Below are 23,086 nucleotides of genomic sequence, written 5' to 3'. Positions count from 1 at the left end.
TACATCTTTTGACATCTCCCCCTTAAATTCACAGGACAGTCTCAGACTTTGGGTTGCTGTTGACAGCCTGGGAGGGTAAATTTTCTGCGAAGAACTAAGTATAAGCTTTGCACAGAATTGGATAGCCTTTCACAGTCTAGCATTGACTTTTATACTCCAGAAGAGCAGAAATGAATATGTTAGCAATTAATTATCTCAAGAACAAATAAATTATAACTACCCACTGCCATATGAACTTGTCTCTTGCTAAAGAGCAAATTATTTCTTTCTAATGAGCTGTCTCTAGAAAGCGATGACTATAAAACCCCAATGGAGCCCATAATAGTTATGGAAACTAGCCTTAAACAGCACAAGGACCTATTTGAAGGACCAACTATTAGAACCAGTAGTCCTACCTCTACATCCTAAAGTTCTAATAACTATCTGTTGGTGCCTACTAAATGTTATATTCCAGTCCCCTGTTAAAGATCAGTAGAGCATATGTCATTGGACGTGTACCTTTGAGAAAGACTCCAACAATAGTTAATGTTTATAATGATTATAGCATAGTTACCAAGAAATTACAGGAACAGACAGTAACTTATATACAATTGTAAGAAAAGATCTTGATTAAAGGTCAGAAGAAATGAAAACCAGAACTATGCATGTTTCCTATATCAAAGGCTAACACAGAAAAGGTATTAAAGTCAGCACACTGACACATGAAATAGGGAGGGAAGTACTAAGAGTGTACATTGAAGCATTGTAACAAATGTTCTGACTTCAGCATTTTAATAAGCAGTGTATTATTATGATGATACAATGCCCTTGTTAATACCAAGAGACAACCCAAAAGTAGGAACAGATATCAACACCATTGCCACTACATAGAAGCCAAAAAGTTTCTGCATCACCATTTGTCCCAGTTACCCAGTTATCTAGCTACCCAATGGACCTCTTAGAATTTTAAAAGCATTTTCTAAGATATGGAAGAATAGAAAGACACCTCTGGATATTGTTTAGTCCAACCTCCAGCTCAGAGGATGTTGCTGAGGGCCACATCCAGACAGATTCTGAGTATCTCCAAAGATAGGGCCACCACAATCTCTATGGGCAACCTGTTCCACTCTTTGATCACCCTCACAGTAACAAAAGGTGTTTTTTTCTTATGTTTAAATAGAATTTCCTGTATTTTAATCAGTGCCCATTGCCTTTTGTCCTGCAACGGAATAGCACTGAGAAAAGCTGGCTCCCCCTTCTTTTCTCCCCCCTAAGATCCCCCTGAGCCTTCTTTTCTCCAGGCTGAACAGTACCAGCTCTCTCAGCTTCTCCCTGCATGTCAGAAACTTCAGTCACCTTTGTGACCCCTCACCAGATGTGCTCCAAGTATGTCCATGACCCCCTTGTACCGGGAGCCCAGAACTGGACCCAGGATTTCAGACATGTCTCACCAGTGCTGAGTAGAGGGGAAGGATCACCTCTAGGTGAAGGAGGTAGAAGGAGCCAACACTCCTCCTTGTGCAGCCCAAGTTACTGTTGGCCTTTGCTGCAAGGGCACATTGGTGGCTCATGTTCAGTTTGTTCACCAGCACCCGATGACTTTTTCCACAGATAGATTGCGAAGATAAAGCAGTTTGTTTGCTCTGGAATCACAAGAGATGGTGTAACAATTCCATTTTTAGAATCCAATTTTAGAAAGTGTATTTAAAAAAAAAAAAAAAGCTAAATCCTTTGCAGTTTGATGTATATTCGATCAAGAAGCTTTAGCATTGTGCAGTGCACTCTAATAGGGGTGCTAATGCATTATGATTTGGTAGTAACACCACACACTTCAGAAGACTGTGATTCAGTAAAAGTTTCTCTTATGTAAGGATTTTTTCCTCATGAAAACACAAATCTCAGATAGGTTTGCATATAACATCATGGTTATATAAAATAAAGCTAAGGTTTTTGTGACACCAGTTCAAATCATGACTGTTGTTTAGTGCTATGCTTGATGTGAAAGTGTTAACAATCAGTGAACAAACACAGGGAAATTAAATTAAAAATGCCTAGCAAAGCATGAAGGCAAAATGCAAAAGTAAGCATACAACAACAAACCCCAGATTTCTTTCTGGAAGAAATTATGCTGCAAGTGCAATAGCATCTCACACAAAATCATGGTTCCATATGTTCTTTTTGACAATACATATCTCCATCTCCACAGGCTGTAAAGGAATTGAAAGACAAAATGCATTCATGATCATGAAGTCAGGAGACAAAGCCCTCCTGAACATGCACCAACTTTTCCTAAATTTAATGGAACTACAGACTGTTAAAATTTGTTATAAGAGGAATTTGCCACTAACTACAGAAACATTAGTTGCTCCAATTGTATTTAAGGGGGAAATCTATGTTTCATGTCCACACAACACTGCATGAAAAATATATTGAAGTTCTATGCTTTGCATCTTCATTACTGGGTTTTTGCACTACTTAGACACATTAGGATTGCTGGGCCTGGGAGTCACATATGTTACTGAAGTGGCTCCCTGTCTGCATCCTTGGTGCTCTCTGCCTGGCAGAGGTTAGACAAAAAATAGTCTGGTTTGGCTTCAGCCATTTTTAAATAGTAGGTCCTGCAAGCTTGGCTTAGCTTGGGTGGATCAGAGACCAAGAAGTGACTGCATATCTGAGGAGGGAGTAGCCATTATCTGGGAATGAAAAATCTCTTGAGCTGCAAGTGTAAGACAAGTTTATCTCTAGATTGAAAAAAAAGCATTGTTTGTGTTTTGGGGATCAGTGACTACAACCTTTTAGACAATGTGTCTTCCCCCCTCCTTCCCTAGGTCACAAAGTGCTGCTCATATCTGACCTCAGCCTGCTAATTCAAACGCAGTGAAGAGGAAAACTAAACCAGCTAACTTTGTATCAACAAGTTTCATGCTACATCTGCTACTACCTGTTCTCTCCCAGTGGGCATCAAGGTGCAAAACCATCATAAACACCATCCTCTGAGCAATGGGTAAGTTATTGGGTCACCACAACTGGTCTTGACCAGCATTGCTCTTCTGAATGATCTGGCACTGACCTGGCCCTGCACAAGCCTGGTTGGTGCTGCTGAGCGTGCAGGTCTGTGCACCCCATCGCGCTGCCCTCCTCGGATTATACCAGCGAGAAATTCTTGTAAACGTAAATTTTCATTGTGTGAGACCTGGAGAATGAGAATTGCAAGTGTTTTGTTAGCCACAAGAGGGAGTCCGTATTACTGGGAAAGGAGGCGAAGTAATTTGAGGTCGAATCCTTCCTTCAGACCAAACTGCCTTTGGCCTTTATTCAGACAAAACTACAATACATACCAATGGCCATGGTTGATGAGGAAGGGATTTTCTGCAAGACTAGTGAAAGCAGAACTTTCAGCTTTTGTTAATCTTGGAAAAAAAAAAAAAAAAAGAAGACTGTTGAGCTGTGACAAACTATTGCTTTAGCTCTGTCTTCTGGCAGCAGCCAGTATTTCCCAGGGAAGCCAAAAAGAAACACTGCTCTTTAATGTGTGTATCTAGATGTGCAGCTGTGTGTGCAGGAAACGAAACCACTAAAGTCTGCTGCTATGCCATCTGCATCTTTCCCTAAAAATGAGGCTAATATTGCAAATGTATTATTTGAAGCATTTGGTATTCCCTGTTTGTTTCTCCTGAACTTTTTCACAACAGTTCTACGCAGGAAGACTAACTGAAGAAACTGTATGGGTACAAATGATAAGAGTCATCCAGCCAGCAGCAAAAATAAAACCAAAGATTGTATTGTATGCATGCAGTTAAACGAAATTTTACAAAATTAAACAAAAGTTAATTGTAAGAGTGTAAACCAAAAAGTTTTGTTTACGAAGTTAAACAAAAAGCAGGTGCTTTATACAGTACCTGAGAATTGTTCTTTAGTGAGCAAGTTCAATACAGCACCTGAATGTTTTGATCATTTTGGATAATAAGCGAATCAACAAGAGAAAATCTGATTGCATGAAGTGCTTACAAAACTCTAATGCAGACAGCAGCAGTCTTTCCAGTGGCCTCATTGGGTTTGGTTTCAGCCCACAGTTCGTATCAGAAAAGACTGTGACCAGAGCGTGCTGGCTGTGCTCGGTGTCCAAGGCACTGGTAAGATGAGGGAGAGTACAAGGAGGTATCCTCTAGAACTAAAGCAGTCGTGATGGTCAAGGTGTACATTAGCATGTCTGTGGCCTTCTCACATGATTTATAAATGCAGTTGCAAAAACAGACCTACATGGGGGCTGTAGATTTCTGGCTCCTGTTAAATCCATCTGTGATATCTAGAAACATTGTAAAGTCCATATTCATATGTCAACAATCCTCCTTTTTTCCCGAAACTGCCAGCTATTCCTTTTGAAATATGGCAATCCAAAATGTAGTAAATAGCCACACTCACTAACTACTGCAGTGGATAGATTGCCATTTTCAAAAAAAAAAAAAAAAAAAAAGAAAATATTGTCAAAGATGGAACTCAGTGGCTCTGATAGAAAAAAGTAAAAATATAAGGAAATGTCCATGAGTTTACTACAAGCAGAGTTTTTTAAACAAATGCACATGTCAGTGTAAAATTAAAAGGGCAAGAACAGACTATGCACAAGTCTATGAGGCAATTAGAAGATTTCTAACACAGGCAGCAAGGTTCTCATGGTGGGAGTCCTGGCAACAAAAGTCCTAACTGAATACAGGACACAGCTTGCTCAACTCATAAACCTGCCCGAGTTTCTGCAGTTCCCTGTTCCTACTCCTTTTCTTTGATTAAGTGCACCAAAGATCTCACTCAACGGAAGATCCAAGGCCTACATTAATGATGAGAGAGCGTGGGATGAAAGATACGGGTCTCTCTGATGTGTCCTAAAGGTACCCGCTTCATTACCAGAAAGTGCCAGGGACAGAAGCGGTTGGTTACACAAACTGCACTGAGCTCAGCAGGATCAGAAAAGAGGAATCTCAGATTGAGATTCCCAGAAAAACACCTACATTTAATTCTCTGTTCAGGAATCTCCTTAACATTTCAAGTGTACATAAATGAGCATATTTTTCCTTTTTCAGTGATCTCTCTGTCTCAGATAAATTTGTCTCTTAAATAAAATAAAACAAAAAAGGGTCCTACTATACAGAAGTCATTTCACCTGAAAGAGAGCTCACAGCCATGAAACTATTAAACACTGTTGGATTAAGAATAGCACAAAATGTTATGCCTTGTAAAAACAACATTTTTAGAAAGCTTATGATCATGGGTTCGTGATTTTTTAAAAAGTGTCTTTGAAAGAATTGCTTAAACAAACTATTCCAGGGTCTGATTCAGACTGTGTTGTGAATGCAAACATACGTGACATGGGCTGGAAACTTATTCACACAAGTATTTTTCACGTTTTCAGCACCTCAATTTGAATGAAACAAGCAAAACTAATAAAGGCTATTTGGCTTCAGAATTGTTTCAGATTCAAATATGCAATGTATACTTCTTTAATAAACTAATGTATGCTTTTAGAAACGTTCATGATTTTGCAAAAGCTTCAGGAGCTTTTTCATTTTATTTGCAAGAGAAACTCCCTTCCCTTCACTAAACCCACTTAGGTATTTAATGCAAAGCATGCACTTAAATCTCTGCACGCTCAGGCCATGATTTTCCACGTGCCCATTTCCCTTCAAATGCTGCAAATCAGTGTTTTCATACAGCACCGAACATCCGAGGCCACGAAAAGTCCAAATGCAAGCAAACCATGTACAGCTTTGTTCTCATCAGCTCCAGGTCATGAAAACAAGGTGGCAATTCCCTTTTTTAAGACGAAGACCGGGATGGTTCTGTCACCTGGCCGAGGTGCGGGGCAGCCCCACGGCGCTCAGCCCAGGGTGGCGGCGATCTCTGCCGGAGGGTGACTGAGGACACAAGGCAGGGTGGCTGGGTCACCCTGGCTGCTCTGGGTCCCGTCCTGAGGGGCTGGGTGGCCCAAATATTTGTAGGGGGGCCCGGGGCACTCCTTATTTCATACTCCATCTTTCCCTGCGGCAAAGGGGATCAGAGAATCCGTTCTCAGCCCTAAGAAGCTAATGCAGGCCCAGGCCCAGGGAAGCCTGGTCTGAGTGGGCTGAGCTGGGCCGGCCGCTGGGGGAAGGTCTGGCCTGGGACTGCACTGCGGGCCACCTGTGCCCTCCGTGCCACTCACCACAAAGTCTTCCCACACGCTAAAAACATCTGGTTTGGATAACCCCAAGATACTTCTCAATGCTTTTCTAACATTTTTGTCCGCCCTATAAATATGTGCTGAACCTTTTTCCTCCCTCCTGTGTAGTTCTGGTTACGTGAATGCAGCGTCACACGTTACAGGATTTTTGGCAGATTGGCTTTATAGCGAATTACCTTCACCTCCACGTACTCAAACCTGTTAGAACCCAGCTTTTATTTGAGCTAGGATCAGTATTACACCGGCTCTGCAGGTAGTTTCCTTACAAAGCCACCACCCGGGCACTGACAGTTGTTGTCTGAGTTTGTACCTTTTGCTACACGACAGGGGTTTTACTCCCCTGATATCTCTCTGCCACTGCAAACCCAGTGGACACGGCCGGTGGAGGTGGGAGGCAGCTCCTCCGCCCCCTTTACACCCCTGGTGCACGACCGGGACGGCTACTCACCCCAGCTCAGGGTACCGCGCCATGACGTAGTTGTAGCATCTCCCCAGGATAACTTCTTGCAGATTCTTAGTGGTCCCTCTGTCCTTCCACTGCAGCATTTTCGGACTGACCTCCTGTTTGCCGTGCGTCAGGACAGAGGCCAGCACGACAGCGAGGAGGAGGGCGGCCAGCAGGACCACGACCCCCACCAGAAGGACGGTGCGCTGCCGCGTCCGGGCAGAGCCCTGCCGGAAAGGCATCCCGCGGGGGCCTGCGGGGGGCGGCGGCTGCTCTCCCCGCGCAGAGACAACCAGCTGCTAGCGTGTCACTGCGCGCCGCCCCCCCGCCCCCTGGGGCTCGTCCCGGCGGCGGGCCGGGAGGCCGGGCTGACACCCCCCCCCCTCCCCAGTTCATCCCGGCGGCGGGCCGGGAGGCCGGGCTGACACACCCCCCACACCCCCCGGTTGATGCCGGCGGCGGGCCGGGCTGATTTCCCCCGCCCCGGGGTCGCCGGCCGCCCGCCGCGGTGCCCCCGCGGGGCGGGGCAGGGCCGGGGGCCGGTGCCGCCAGTCCACGGCGGGCGGCCGCTTCCCCCCGGCCCCTGCCCAGCCGGCGAGGGCCAAGTCAGTCGTTTTTAAAGCCAAAGAGCGGCTTTCCGGGGCTCGACGCGGGAAGACGACAGCATGGCTACTGTTTGCCTTCTGTTCCTCGCTTTGCCATGACCTCCTCGAGTTGAACTTTGCGAAGTTATCAGCAGTAACTCACAATACTGGTAGAACTCCCGAAGCCTTTGTTCAAATAAAGGTCCCGTTGCGGTGACATGCTCCGCCTAATGTGTGAGTAAAAGCTGAATTAAAATGACCCTGGTCTGTTTTCTCTAAATTAATTTGTTTTTAAATGATTGGTGTTGAATCCGACTTTACCGAAGGCAACGATGAACTTTGCAGTAGTAATAAAAATACAGTTCATCAACACACAATGGGGTATTTTATTTTTCTCCCTTGCAAATAGGCTTGGATTAGTTGCCACATGAATTTCTAAGACTAGTGTGTAAACTGTGGGTGTTTGAGGCTGTGTGAAATCATCTAATGAGACATTAAGTGTTCTCTGCAAGAGGGAAGTTAGTTCCTTATTGTCCTCTCCAGATAGGGCAATTCGACTTCCTTAGTCAAAAGCCAACATAAAATAAGACTCAAATCTCAAAATCTAACAAAAGAAGCTATGCAATGTCAGAATAACGTTAACTATAAATTATTAATAATTTGTTAATAATTGCTTACCAAGCATCTGTCTTTAACAGATTGACTGCGAGAAGGTGCATTTGCAACACGTCTCAGTTAGGACTTGGCAGTTCTGAAAGACCTGAGAAATGCTGTGCTCTGACCAAAGCCTTCACTGGTAAGCAACACGTTATGCCCATAATCTGATTTTTTTGCAAGAAATGATGCAAACTTTGCGAGGGTTTTACTCAGAATTGAAGCCTCAGTTTTAGAGTGGCATAATCAGGCTGTCAGCCCTGAAGTGGTCGGGCAGTTGGACTAGATGATTGTTTCAGGTCATTTCCAATGGAAATATTCTGTATCTCTTCCTAACAGTGTCATCTCTACAGTGATAAGACATGAAGAGAGATAACAGTGTTCTCTGTTATCATCAGAAATAGCATGGCCAGCAGGGACAGGGAAGTGATCTTGCCCCTGTACTCAGCACTGGTGAGGCCGCACCTCGATTACTGTGTTCAGTTTTGGGCCCCTCACTACAAAAAGGACATTGAATTACTCGAGTGTGTCCAAAGAAGGGCAACGAAGCTGGTGAAGGGTCTGGAGCACATGTCGTACGAGGAGCGGCTGAGGGAACTGGGGTTGTTTAGTCTGGAGAAGAGGAGGCTGAGGGGAGACCTCATCACCCTCTACAACTCCCTGAAAGGAGGCTGCAGAGAGCTGGGGATGAGTCTCTTTAACCAAGTAGCAAGTGATAGGACAAGAGGGAATGGCCTCAAGCTGCGCCAGGGGAGGTTTAGACTAGATATTAGGAAGCATTTCTTTACAGAACGGATTGTTAGGTGTTGGAATGGGCTGCCCAGGGAGGTGGTGGAGTCCCCATCCCTGGAGGTGTTTAACAGTCGGGTTGACATAGCGTTGAGGGATATGGTGTCGTTGGGAACTGTTAATGTTAGGCTAATGGTTGGACTAGATGATCTTCAAGGTCTTTTCCAACCTACATGATTCTGTGATTCTGTTCATGACACTGCTTGTGTTCCCCAGCAGTCCCCACTGCAGGTCCTGTAAAAAGCGCAGGAAGCTCTGTAGAAGACAATTCAGTAAGAATTAGCTGATAAAGGAAGTTTTCCCCCATAAAGCTTTCATAAGCATGCAGGTTTTGGCTTGCCAGGCTGAGATGATTGTTCTTTATTTGTTCCTTGTTTTCATCATCCTGTAAATATGAAGGCAGGGTATTTACTGCTGAACTTTGTGATCTTTTATTATACACAAGAGATATTATTGAATTTGGTTTATTTTTCTCTTAATGTTTGTTTGCATATGTTTTCAACTTGCTGTTCTTCAGTTTCATTAACTAAGCACATACCATGTTGGAAAAAAACCCAACAAGTTATCCTAAGCAGTTTATGCAGCAAAAAAGTTTATACTTGCTCTGGGTATTGAAGATACCTTGAAGACAGGTCTAGGAGCCACTTTTAGAGTTGAACAATTGAATAGTTAATTGAAAAGTTTAATTAACTTTTTAAAACTTTTTTTTTTTTTTTTTTTTTTAAAATAACTTCTTAAAGACACTCTTCAGTAACCTGATGTGAGAAGAATTTTTTCTTCGGTTCACATGTGACATTGTCTCATTAAGAATAAATAAACAATGTGAGTGCAGACTCAGTGGCTCTGGAAAGGTGTCCTTGCTGCTGATTTTGTAACACCTCAGACTACATAACGAATGTCCAAGAACAAGTAATTGTCAAGCCTCCTTTCAGCAAGCCTTGGCAGCCTAAATCAATGAATAAATGGGACAAGCAGAGTTGAGGGGGCAGCAGCAAAGCCAGTAAAAGCACATACTCCCAGTGGTTCAGAAGACGGTAGGGAGTTTCTTTCCCAGTATGAATGTGAGCATGAACTCACTCCTTGCAAATGTTCTGGCCCAAGAGTGTTTCCACAAGGGTGTAAGTAAGATGATAATGGTGCCTTAGCCAAGGAGGGATGAAACAGTATTCCCTGAACGGGACAGTGGGAGGGGAGCACAGAAGAGATGAAATGAGGAAGGACAGAGGGAGGTGAAAAGCAGTGTGTTTTACAAGGGTCTTGTAGGGTCTTGTATCCCCTTCGGTCTGTGGAGTGAGCTGGATTTAAAATCTTTCCTAAGCAGTTTTCCCAAGCAGACTACCTTAAACTGACTGACTTTATTCCACAGGAACCCTCAACAGGACCCTAAGGAAATCCAAATTTAGGATTTCCCCTGAGATTGCAGGGAAGCCTCATGGATCTGTATGCTTCTTGAACTGGTTTGCTAGTGGTTATTTTTGCCCTCTATCAGGAAAATTATGGTTTTTAAAAGCACAGTGTCTCATAAACTGATAGCCAACCTTTGGAGCCCTCTGAGCTACATGAATTTCCAAGATGGCAATTCTAAACTAATCCTCCTCTTATCAGGTGTGTCAGCTCTTCTGCCAGCATTTACACTAAAACTTTGGGCAGGGTGATTAGAAAGTGGGTGTAAAAGTTGAGAAGATAGAAATAACTTCAGGCATATAATTGCCAGCCTCTGCTATGATACCGTGTATTGCAGCAGGGGACTTCTATAAGAACGGACCTGTATTATGCATAATTTATCAGCTTGTGTGCATAATACTAGGAGTATCATAAGAGAAAAGCAGACAGCTCCCACTGCTACCTGCAAGTTCTGCAGATGGTATTTTTGAGGCAGCAAGGTATAAAAGACCACCTCCCCAGCCATTCCCAAGATCTGATTGCCTAAAAGTTCGATTTATCCTTTTCTTTTTTACTATCTATCAAATGTAGATAGTTCTGGGAACCAAAACATGACTGAGGACACAAAAAATCCTTCACAGCAGAAATTTCTGGTAAAAGGTGGTGTGCAGCAGGTGGGACTGCACCTGTCCAAAACAAAAGTGACTGGCAAACATAGGTAAGAAAATATATTTAGTGCATCTTTTCAGTGCTTCTAGGAAACTCTGGAAATGTTTCTTGCTCAGTGAGTAAAAAGTTTGTTATTTTATGACTATGTGGTTTGCCTGTGTCCTGGTCATTCTTCACTAGCCTCTGTTTCTCACCCAGGTGTGCTGTGTGGCCAGCAGTCTGGCAGAAACGGAAACAACACCTCTGTCTTTAATGGAAGTGAGCTCAGTTATACTAGCAATTAATTTGTCCATATGATAGGAAAAAAGGCAGCTTCAAACGCTACACAGTTTGGGAGCCATAAAGACTCATTTTAAAGTAATGTCCAGATTACAACGATACCACAGTATTCACAGTGCCACTGATTACTCCCAGTCTTGTGGACACCTGTAATTACCGGCAGTCACTTCTCAGCAGAACTTATGAATGAGAGAATTTGGACTGAAAAAAGCAGAAGCTGTTATAATAATTAAAGAAATTATGTATTTCCTGGCTTTTGTTGGAATAGCAGTGACTCCCGTCTTCTCATTGCTTCCCAACTTCATAGGGTAAATGCTGTCATAACATTTAGAGAAGGTTTGAGATGAACACTGAAAACAAAATGATAAATGGGCTGGGATAAGACAACCAGCTAGTACAAAGTGACAGCTGTGAAGAGCTGTATGCCATCCAACCACACACAACAGCTACTGCGAAAAATGCATTTGTAACTCGGTGTCTGGGCATCCCATTCGGCTCTCCTTTCTTTCAACTCCTCTGCCTGCAACAACATGAGCTTTCCTGGAGAGCTGGGCTCTGGGCCAAGGGCATGAGCTCTTGCAGGATATGGGACAGTTATTTAACCTGTAAGTTGCTCTGTCTTCCTGGTGACAGCCCCCACTGCACCTACCCTAGAGCCATAGGCAGACAAAGAGTCCGACTGACAGACAACAGTGCTTTAACTGAGCCTGCACTGGTGGCCATCTAAAGGACATGAAAACATCCCATTTGTGTCTTCTGCAAAGCCATATCCAGTGCTGGGAACATGGACTGCCTTATGTTCCTCTTTATCAGATGAGCTGTCTGGAGACAGTCTGAGCACCAGCATTTCCATTTCCTTCCTGACCCCAAATCTTTTTTTCTCAGCTGGTCGCCGTTACCCAGTTGTCATCTAGTCTGCTTCATTGTTATTTGACACAAATTTCTACTCTGATTGCATTTTCTTCTCTTGTACATCTTTTAAGATTACTTCTAATGACAAAACACTTCATTATATGTTAAAATCTGAGTATTAGATAAGTAAGGAGGGTCAATCTCCTCAGAACAGGACAGTGTGGCTTCCATTCACAGAGATACATATCCTATCTAGGCAGGACCCTCGTACCAATGAGGTGTAAATGTATGAGTAAAATAACAAGAACAGCAGTTCTGCAGCCCAGTCCACTAGAGTTTGGTTGAAATCGGCCAATAAATTCACAATTTTTTGGGAGGGCAAGGGCTGACAGATGTATGAATGGACAAGCAAACCAAGCAATTGATTGCATAGCTTTCCTTGCATCTGTAAACCAGGCTCAAGATAAATTATCATCCCACTTACAAGGGTGCAAATGAATCTGCAACATCAATGATGCAGAGTGCTGTGTTGTAAATAACAGTATACTGACATTGCTAACTGCAGGTGCAGTATAAAGTCTAGCTGGTTAACTCGGTAATTGACTTTCAGACCTTTGTCAGCTAATCTGATACTGCAATGCTTCATCATCTTTATTTTTTTAATATCTTCAGCATTTTCTCCATTCTTTGAAAGGATATCACATGCTTTCCTCTCTCTGCCTCGTTGCACACAGAAGTTGTTTGAAAGTTGATAAGCCTTTTTAGTTCTTCCTGTGCGGTTCGTATACAGAGAGCAGGGCTCTGCTGACATACAGCAACAATGCTGCCCTGCATCAAATCGCATGGCAAGTGTAGAGATGGACTTTGCTCAGGGTTTGGTTCATCTGTCTACAACTTTGGTCTGTTCCATTAAGTCACTGTCTTCTTCGAACCATGATTTAGTTTGTACCTGACCTATGTCTAGGTAGTTCACTGAAGCAATCACTAATGTAGATGTAAAACTGACTGCTGAGTTTAAAGATACATGGATCTGCATTTTCACCATTTTGTTTTAGACACTTGCAGCATTTCAAATGTATAAGATTTCAGTCCTGAACTCTTCTTCTAATTATCCTGAAAAATTGCAGAGAAATTAGTTGTGCACCAGTCCTCAAAAGCAGAAATGTGTATGTGTGTGTATGTGTGTGCGTGTGCATTTATTCACTGCTACCAAATTTTGTGTGCCCTGAACTAATTTGTTGGAAAAATCGGTAATGTCTCAATTGCTATCTGCCTCTGAGTCCCTAATGGACACTTCTGAACTTGTTGATACACCCATGTTTAAGCACCCAGGACTTTTCAGTCCAAATGGAAACATCATTAGATCTTAGGCATCCTTACATTTAAGAATTATAGGATAGAAAGTGGCATGAAATTGCTTTCTCAAGCCCAGATACCTATATTCCTCATAAAGTGACTTTGAGCTCTGTGGATGTTCTGAATATGGCCACCTTAATCTTATTTTTGCTGTAGGTAAGGATATCCTGATCAGTATTACCCTTCCCTAGGAAGGAGGAGAGGTGTGCAGAGAGACTGCCATTACCTGCTGCTGTACTGCAGAGGGACCATTGCCATTACCTGCTGCTGTACATGCTATCACTTAGGTAGGAGACATACCATGTCCCATCACTGTTATCGCTGTGTCTAGCTGTGGATGCATGCACATCACTCCATGCTGATGGCATGTTTTGGGGTTAACCTCCCCTTGCAGCACGTAGGTTTGAAACTGCAAAGTCATCTGGGCTTCTTCAAACACAGGTCCTCCTCTGAGTGTTGCAGGCGAGAGCAGGCCCACCTGACTGCAGGGCAACAGGCGCAAACTGCTGGACCTGGAGTGAAGGAAATTATCCTGTAAAATGGCACCCACGAGTCATTATTTGCAGTTTTCCCACTACAGGCTGCTGGGGCTTTCCGTCTCTTTCATCTGTATCACGTGTAAGCAGCCTGTTTTTCCATGTGGAAGTTATTCATTTTGTTCCATGCGTTGCTGAGGGGTTTAGGTGGGGAAACGAGAGTGCTAGATCAGCCCGTGCTGACAAGCGCGATGCCTGTCGCCTCTCAATAACGCATTCTGCTCTCTCGACCGGAATGTACTATTTTTTTTCTATGCATTCTCACACATGAGGAGAGTGTGGGAGGACCAAATGTCACCACTATGCCTTGTGGTTGTTGGTGACCTTTTTATTACCCTACATGCACTCCTGGCTACATGTGGTGTGGCTGCTTCTCATCTCAAGACTTGTGTGGGAAGTGTATATGGAAAGAAAGAAAAAACAATACAGATAAAATCTAACAAATATGATAGCATTTCTGTTTTTTGTGTAAATAATGTGAAGAAGCACACGTACGAAGGGCTTAAAGCTGGACAGCATCCCGAGGCCAATGCACCAGTTTTGAACTGTAGAGCCAGAAAGACCCAGCACAGCAGCACATGAAAAGCCACATCTAAAACGAGAAGTTTTCATTTAAGACAAAGCTTTCCTGTACTTGCACAGGCTCATGCCAGTAATTTCTTCCCCCTCCCCCTGCCCTTTTGCCTCCTGTTTCTCAAATACAATACTTGTGTACTGTTGAAGGGCAGGGTGGAGTATGTCTTAAGGCGACCAGCACAAAGCTATTTCATTCCTGTGTGAGTCACTGGATGGTCTGGTCCATCTGTCTATCACCTGTCAGATCTGTAATTGTCAATAAGCTTAGACAGGTATGGGGCAGTGCCCAGTAGACCTGATTGGGTTGCTCAAGGGGATCCCCCCTCCACACTCCCAGCTGCTCTTGCCATCTTCCGCAGCTCTTTGCCTCAGCCCCACTTCTGTGGTTTGTCTTTGTCCAGGCAAAATCGACCTCCCAGGACAAATCAGTTCAATGCTCTGGTGCTGGGCACCAGCACTGACTGGGTAGTCTTTCAGTGACCTGGTGTAGTAGAGGAGTGGTGCTTCGCTGTGTCTTATTGGGCATGAATTGACCTAGTTGTCTCAAAGTCAGTGACCCATTTCTAGATGTTAATCAGCAGGATGGGGAATTTTAGGAATTTTATGATCAGAACAGGCAATTAGTCAGAAACTACTGCTTAGGAAATGTTGAAAAATGGCCTTATGAAGGAAAACAGATACAGAACTGTAGATGCACTCAGTTCTGTGCAATGGAAACATTTGTGACTGAATGACTGTGGCTTTTCTGGAGACCTGGTAGGTGTTACACCAGGGGACACTGAACATCAAAGGAGCCCAAGAGAGCAAGTTGATTCAAGGACAATCTCCTTAAAGCACAAGAGTGGTCTATCCTGATGGGCAGGCAGTTGAAGCTGTGGCAGGAGGCCCACTTGGCCCCATCAGGAATTCCTGACCCAGCTTAAATGTTGGAAGAAAGTGTAGGGGGGAGGCAGAAGCAGGGATGGACTATCTGGGAGGAATGTAGAAGCATTGCTGAGACTGTTAAGATATGTGATAAAGCTCATCTGCACAGCTATAAAGGAGCTCAGGGAGACAATGGCAGGATGGGGAAACCAAATAATACCCTGCTTGGCTCCTCCCAGGCCCATCACAGGGGCCATCTTCCCATCAAAGGCCCATCTGCACATGCCCAGAGGAGCACTGGGGCACAAAGGCAGGCAAGAACCCAGATTAAGGACTCCTGAGGAGCAACCACCTTGTCTGGGTTACTCCAGGGCTGTCCCAGCAGAGCCTTAGCCCCACCATCCAGATGTGACACCCATCAACATGAGCACTGGGAGAAGCTCTCTGGATCACCTTTTGGACTAACTGGCTTGCTGTGTAGGGGTGGGATATACTGTGGGATGCAGGGGAAAAGAAGTCCATCATCACACAGGACTTATTATAGGATGTTTAGGAGCAGAAGCATGGGTGTGACAAGAGAGGGATTTAGGTAATTTGGGAAGAACAAGAGTGGTAAAATAGGGTAAGGGCATAAAAAGGTCAACTGTATGTAAATAGCTGGCTGGTCAGTTCGCTTGACTGGCCATGCCCTGTGCCTGACCAGGGGAGTCTGTCCTGTCTTCTTCTTTGACTTCTTCCCAGCTCTTCCCTGGGTGATGGCTCTCCATTCTGTGTGTGTACAGCAATGGGTGTGAGTGCAGCAGTGGGTCAGACCACGGGTTGGAGGGCCCATGTGTCCCTGGTGCCAGTGGCTGGAGTGAGTGTGCATGTGTGAGTGACTGTGTGAGTGCTAGTGAAGATCAAGCCGGATGAGCTGGTGAGCAGATGACATGACTTGGGAGCAAGGGTGTGAGTGGGTCTCTAAGGGCCAGCTCTGGCTGTGAGAGCACCTGGGTGTCTCTAAAGTCAAGAGCACAGGGTTGGGGTTAGCTATGGGATCAGGGAAGTCCTGGCTGGCTCTCTGCCTGTGACAGACATGCAGGGAAGAAATCAAGAAAGCCAAACCAGAACTGAAGTTAAAACTGGTGATGTGTGGAAGGGCACCAAGAGCAGCTTCCACAGGCACATCCACAGCAGGATGAACACCAAGGAAAAGATGGAGCTGCTACTCAATAGGGTATGTGACCTAGTCTCAAAGGACACTGGAAAAGCAGAAGTGACTCAAAGCCTTGACTTAGTCTTCACTGGCTGTTACCGTAAATTTGGTCTCAAAAGAACCCTCTAAGACTTAGTTTGAAGTTTTTAGAAGGCAGGCATTCTTTATTGCAGCGGTGAATGCACGGGGCATCACTCCACCTATGTGCATGCCAAAAGACAAAAGCACACTTACTATATACAATAAAAGAAATTAATATTAATGTAATTTCTGAGAAGTACACACCTATTTCCAGAGGATCTAATGCATATGTTAATACATTGCACAAGTGTACTAAAATTTGGGGAAGGGTCTCTGACGGGTTCCATGGGGCTTTTCGGTGGTCTGTGGTGGTCCCTAGTGGTTGTTGAAGAGGTGTCTCTTAGTGTCCTTTACATGAACTCTGAGGTTTTTTTCATATATGGCCTTGTCTTGGCTCATTGCTCTGTCTGTAAAGTTTCTCAGCTTTCTTATCTTTGACTACCACAGGTGTCCGCTGCTTTCTCTGCCCTCCCCGGGATGTATCCATCACAGCTGCAAAAATGATGTCCTTGGGTGCATTCTTGTCTGAGGCCCCTTACAGCAGTCAGCACCAACTGCTTGCAGACATCAACTAGCAGGCATCATGGCAAGGTCTGTTCTCAGGCCTCCTAGGGTCTTTGCCCAGGTAGTAGTTTTGGGGAGAAAATTACTATCCATAGTAGAGACAAATTGTGTTATGGACCATTTAAGCACAACTTGTTGAATACAAGTCCATGTGTCCAGATGAGATGCATCTGAGGGTAGTAAGGACAAGCTGTCTTACACCACTGCAAAGCTACTCTTGTCTTTGAGAGGTCCCTTCCAATGTATATGATTTTCTGAAGCTACTATTTTGTGATAACAATTTGCAGAATGCAGACAGCTCTCCATGCTTTCTAATGAATAACTAGTGGAACTAAAGAACTTTATCAGACAGGTCTCCAAAGATACTGGGATTTAGGGAATTGAAGACAGATGGAAATCTAGCTAATCTTTCCTTGAAGACAGTAGCTGAAATCGATTATGTATAAGAACAAATCTCCAGGTAGCTTAAGGTTGACTGTGAATGCAACATGCTGTGGAATATTATTTGTGCTGCCTAAATTAGAATTTTAAATATGCTTGGTAAAACATGTTAGCCATCAGGTTTTAAAATAAATGCACCCAGTATGATTGACTGCTAAAATTCCATGGTCAGCTAAAGATGTTATAAAAATAAAGCTGTCTTTCCAGTTATGCATTAGCATTATGAAATAAAAAAGGGGACAGTACTATACATGGCAGGCCCTTCCAGAAGGAAAACATTTAGTAATTGTCATTCTTGGAAAACTCACAGTATCATTGAACAGTGTAGATTGGAAGGGAGCTCTGCAGGTTATCTGGTTACCGCTTGCTCCAATCATGGCTAACTTCAAGGTTATATTAGGTTACTCCAGTGGAGTTTTGAAAACCTCCATGGATGGAGAATCCAGAACCTCTTTGGGCAGCCACTCTCACAGTGATTTTTTTTTTTAAAGTTTAATCAGAATTTCACTTGCTGACATTTTGACCATTGCCCCTAGTCTTTTCATTGTGCATCCCTGAAAAAGAATATGGCTCCATTTTTTCTACAATGCCCTCTAGTTAGGAGAAGAAACTACCCTTTCTGGATCTTCTTTTGGAATATTTGTTGCTATAGCATACAGAAGTGTCTCATGGAGAGTCATGATGTTCAGGCTTTTACAACATCGTTTCTGACACTCATTCACCAGTAATTTCAAAAAGATTTTAAGAAATGCTTCCTCTTAGATTAATAATTTTGGAAGAAATACATGAGATTAAGGGAATCTGTGGTGAAGAGTTACAACATGGCTGTGTTCAGGATCCATTCCTGTTCTTTTCTTCAAATGACTTCCATTAGGGATTTGGTAAAGCAGAAACAGTTGTGGACTCTTCAGCTCCTATGAGTCCTTGAGTCCTAGAATACAATCTCTGTCTCACCCTATTCTGTCCTTCCAAATGTCCTTACATTCAAATAAGAGATCACAACTGGAGAAATAAAGGAAGCAAAGTGTCTTTTCCTCTCATCAAACATTGTGCTTTAGTGTGGAGAAGAAATCTTTTATCAGTAAGTGCTGAACTTTCCTCATCAGGAAATTAGTTTTCCAAACCTTTCTGATTGTCTGGATAGGTAAGGTTTGTTTGTCTTTGTATGGTAATTATTCCTGTTTGCCTATTTTCCTGTGAAGTTCTTTCAGTAATGATTATTGGATGTTCTGAAAAGCTTTTTTAGTTGTTTATACGTTAATTTTTCTAAAAACCTTTCTGATCAGGAAACTCCTACCAAACACCGCATAGAAAACTAGCTCCAATCTTTTACATGTTATGGTTTCACAGCAGACTATGGAGACAGCGTAAGGGATGAGAGCTTTTCAGGACCCACCACAGAGTTTAAGATCCCTAAATTAGTGGCCTGCTTTTTCCATTAGCGTTGTGCTCTGCTGAAATGGCACTGGAATGACTAGATTTTAAGCTGCTTGTTTCTAGGACATGATTTATGGACAGTCAGAGTATTTCAGTAGGATCAAGTGTCTGGTGAGATACACTGACAAGAATATAGACATATCCTGAGCTTTCTCAGAAGTCATGGCATCTGTCCTTTAGCTCAGATGTTTCAAACTGTTCTGCAGTTTTGTCTGCCTTACAAATTAATATCATTATGGTGTTTGGGAACAGCTATTCCTTAATCATTCTCCGCACAGACACGCACAGTCTAGTTCCTTCCCTCTTGTCTGTCTGAATAGCACTTGCTTCTCTGCTTGTTGCTGTGCGAGCTCGCTTGTAGCCAGCTGGAGCCATGACAGCGCTGACTATGCTGTTCAGTGTGAGACAGGATAACAGACACTAATGACTGATTTTTTCTTTGTTTATCACAAACAAAGATCCCAAAGAGTCCAAAATGTTCTCCCTCTTTGGACCAAGCTTCTTCCTCCCATTTCTGTGCTTGTTTTCCTTGCTGGCTCTCTTGAGTGTCAGGCCATCTGCTCTTTCCCCTTCGCTTGGAGCTTGTACAGGTGCTTTCTAAGCTTTGCTGGTGCCTGAAGAATGTCCTGCTGCCACCAGTGCTGCTTTTTGCATTTTGCAGTTCCCAATTTCTTTCTCAGCCAAAGTGGCTGGTTTGTAATAAAATGAACTCATAGCTGGGGTTTGTACATTAGTTTTCTCACTGAGCATGGCAATGTGCCAAGAGATCCCTGACATACAAACACACTGCTGGTGTGGAAGGAGGTGGAGTGGAGACACAAGCTGTGGAGTGACTGCAGAACAGTTTCAGGAAGGAGGTTGCTTCATTCTTCTGTATCACAGAATCACAGAATCATTCAGGTTGGAAAAGACCCTTGGGATCATCGAGTCCAACCATCAGCCCTACTCTACTAAGTTCTCCCGTACACCATATCCCCCAACATCTCCTCTAAATGACCCTTAAACACATCCAGGGATGGTGACTCCACCACCTCCCTGGGCAGCCTATTCCACTGTCTAACCACACTTTCTGTGAAAAATTTTTACCTAATGTCCAGTCTAAACCTCCCCTGTTGCAGTTTAAAAATCACTTTCACCTTTTTTTGATATGCCTGCGTAGATGTTTCAGAAAATGATGTCCTAGACAAATTAAAACCCACACACATTCAAGGGTATAATGTTTAAAGCACTGATCTGCAGAGTGGAGGACCCACATTTCATGAATCATACATTAACATGAATCAGACTATGAAGAAAATACTTTTTTTTTTACTCAACATGTTTAATTTATACGAAATGGAACAGCTGCAATAGAAGAGTTTGCAAGAAAGTGAGAGCTATACCAAAGCTATAACCTAGCAGTGAGGGATTTTACCACGATTTCTGATGAGGTTGCTGTACTTTTTTTGTGCAAAACATTTTTCAAGGTTTAGTTTCAGTGCAGAGGTAAAGCACATGCAGTAACCTCATGGACTTTCATGAAACTGAGTGCTTGTTTTCTGGCTGGTACCAATTATTATGCTTCTCACACAGTCTGAAGGGAAATACCAAGCAGGCTCCCATCCCACTGAAGCAGCCAAGAAAACACAGTATGCTATGCAACCACAGGAGTGTGTGAATTGCAAAATTCTCCCAAAAGAACTATAGAGGGTAGATCTGTCACTTGGAAAGGATCCATGTGATGGTTCAAAGGTCAAATAACAAGAGACTCGAAAAACAAGATCTTTCCTGCTTGTCAGCTATGTAAAATATGCTTTTGTATAAAAGCATATAAATATTTGTCCAGGATTTGGTGCTGTGGCCTCCACGTTTATTGGTTATTCTTGCTGTCCTTAACTTCTTTTTGCATGATATATGACGCACACTTTTCCTGTCATCACTCCTTTTTCATATTATTCCAGCAGCTCTTTTTTTATTTAACCCCATGTTAATTGGCAGAAAATTCAGAATGAAAGCCCAGAGCGTTCATTCTGCTTAGTGGAAATACCAACTCTAGATTTTCTGGCATCTTACATTAAAACAAAAGGAAAAGTAAGAATGAAACATATCACAGGCCAGCATGTCCTACAGTTGGGATCTGGGATTGCAAGATTTTGGTTGAATATTTATTTATGCTCATTTGCTTCTTCACTTGCTGCTCTTCAGAATGGCACAGTGTGACCTAGGAGCTTTTCCACGCCTGTACCCTGACTTAGCATATCAAATAGAATACCTGTCATTTTCTTAGCACTGTTCTCTTGACTTTACCCATTGCAAATGGGAAAAAAAAGAGTCCTGCAGTTTGGTAATCCAGTGTTTGCCAAATTCTTGATGTATCATTCTAGTTTATGCCTGCAATACTTGCCATTCCTTGTTAATTATTTATCCAAGCACTCCTTAGCACCTGATATCAGACTGTATCAGGTGTAATCCCTAAGAGATGCCCAGGCAAACACAGTTATTGGATTAAAAAATGTTATTTATTTCTTAATTTTTGTAACTAATGGTATAACTCGAGTTACCCCAGATACACAGTTCTGGAGCATCCCCTCTGCCCGCACTTTGGGAACTTATCACACTGACTGCTTATATAGTGCAGAGGTATTCCTAGTCAAATGCTCACAAGTCAAGGACTAGTCACTTTACTTCAGTGCCTATTACTTAAAGGCAATGTGTATTATTAAATATAATTTCCTCCTTCATTTTCCTTCTATAAAACTTCCAACCTCATAATTTTCCACTCACACACTCTGCTAAAAATATGAGAGCTCAGGTTCACCTTTGCTGTGAGTGGCAGGAAAGAGAGGAGAAGGTAAGCAAAGAGAGTGTGGATACCCTGGCACAGTGTGAGGGTATGTATGTGCTGTGCTCCCAGGCTCAGTTTCCTGCACCCCTCTCCCTGCCAGCCTCCACTTGAACTGTGCTGCTGTAGTAAGGGAACATGGGTCTCCTCTGAGTTTGCCTTTGTAATTCACAGGGAACTTTAGGAAATGAAATGCCTACAAATTATAAATAAAATCTGGCAAATTATGTTCTTCACTTCTTAAGTAAAATGGCGAGTAAATTTAGACTGGGCAGAAGCTGGAATTAGGAACAACCTGAAAATCAGAAAAACACGTGTGAAGTGCTTGTCACACCCTAACATTTGCCTAAATTAAGATGCCATGCCTCCCCATACTAAGCCATTTTAAACCAAACATCTTGGCTCTGCTGAAAGCACTTTAACACTCTCTATTGTTGAAGTAGAATACATCAATCATTTCTAGCTAATCCAATTGAAAACTATTGAAAATTTAGCTTTCTTTGAACAAGAAGTATTACACAACTTCTTGAGGTTTCAGTTCAAGTTACACTACATTTGAGATTGCTGATTCAAAACACAGTCATGTCAGCTGAATATCACATCAAGGCCAATATGACAAAAATAAACACCAGCAGTATAAAAAGGACAGGGAGGTAAACAAGTCGTGCTTGCTTTATTCTCATAACTCCTTACTCCAGAGCACTTGAGAATTTGCATTTAAAACCAGACAGAACAGGTATGAGCAGATGTATATGTGTGCATGCACATACATGCTGAAAAAATGAATTATTCTGAATTAGAGTTTGGCTTTTTTCAGATGCAATGACTGGAACACAGGTAGCAGGAAAAAAAAAAAAAGCTAGGTTAGCAGAAGGGGAGATTACTTCTATATATGAACGAAGAGGGTGACATAACTGGTGGCATAACTTAAGTGGTCCACAAAATGGGCAAAGACAGGAAATACTACCTTAGTATCAGTGGCTTCCACAGGTCTGTCTGCAGAAATGCAGAGCATCTTGTACATGGTGCTTTCATTTGCCACGAGTAGTTGGATAGTAACAGATCTACACAGGACTGTGGCATCCAACTGGATTCAAAATGAAGTGATATACATAATGTTTACATATGAAACATTTTGCCCCTTGAATTCAGGTCCAGAGACAGCTGTTTTTGCAGTACTGCTAGTATGAGTGATTGAAACATTCTGAATCCACATTTGAAGCACCCTGCTGAACATTGCCAGGCTTGCATGAGTAGAAGGGCAGATGCCTTTTAGACATGATGATTTCTCCAAATTTGACACAGCTGCTATACAGTCCATTGCTAATCAAAATTTACTGTGAGTTCAAGACAGGGCACAGGCATACCTA

At 43.0% G+C, this 23,086-nt stretch overlaps 1 protein-coding gene and 1 long non-coding RNA gene across 6 annotated transcripts in view; one reads left to right on the top strand and one right to left on the bottom strand.

Annotated features, from left to right (window-relative positions):
* CD38 (CD38 molecule) overlaps positions 1-6,923 on the bottom strand; it is a 32,632-nt gene extending 25,709 nt beyond the window's left edge. For 3 of the 4 annotated variants that reach the window (XM_074865815.1, XM_074865816.1, XM_074865814.1), the window contains exon 1: positions 6,639-6,923. In XM_074865815.1, the coding sequence (XP_074721916.1) occupies positions 6,639-6,877 (239 nt within the window). In that variant the 5' untranslated portion in view covers positions 6,878-6,923. Of the gene's footprint in view, positions 1-3,049; positions 3,173-6,638 lie in introns of all 4 variants that reach the window. The other variant, XM_074865818.1, reaches the window with a different exon arrangement.
* Positions 6,924-7,075: 152 nt separating this feature from the next.
* Positions 7,076-23,086, top strand: part of LOC141942491 (uncharacterized) — a 32,634-nt gene continuing 16,623 nt past the window's right edge. For both annotated transcript variants that reach the window (XR_012628646.1, XR_012628645.1), the window contains exons 1-2: positions 7,076-7,453; positions 7,918-8,015. This is a non-coding gene — a long non-coding RNA (uncharacterized LOC141942491). The remainder of the gene's footprint in view (positions 7,454-7,917; positions 8,016-23,086) is intronic.

The sequence above is a fragment of the Strix uralensis genome, chromosome 4 (genome assembly GCF_047716275.1).
Source record: "Strix uralensis isolate ZFMK-TIS-50842 chromosome 4, bStrUra1, whole genome shotgun sequence".
In the NCBI taxonomy this organism is placed as follows: domain Eukaryota; kingdom Metazoa; phylum Chordata; class Aves; order Strigiformes; family Strigidae; genus Strix; species Strix uralensis.
This window is presented reverse-complemented; position numbering and strand designations above follow the sequence as displayed.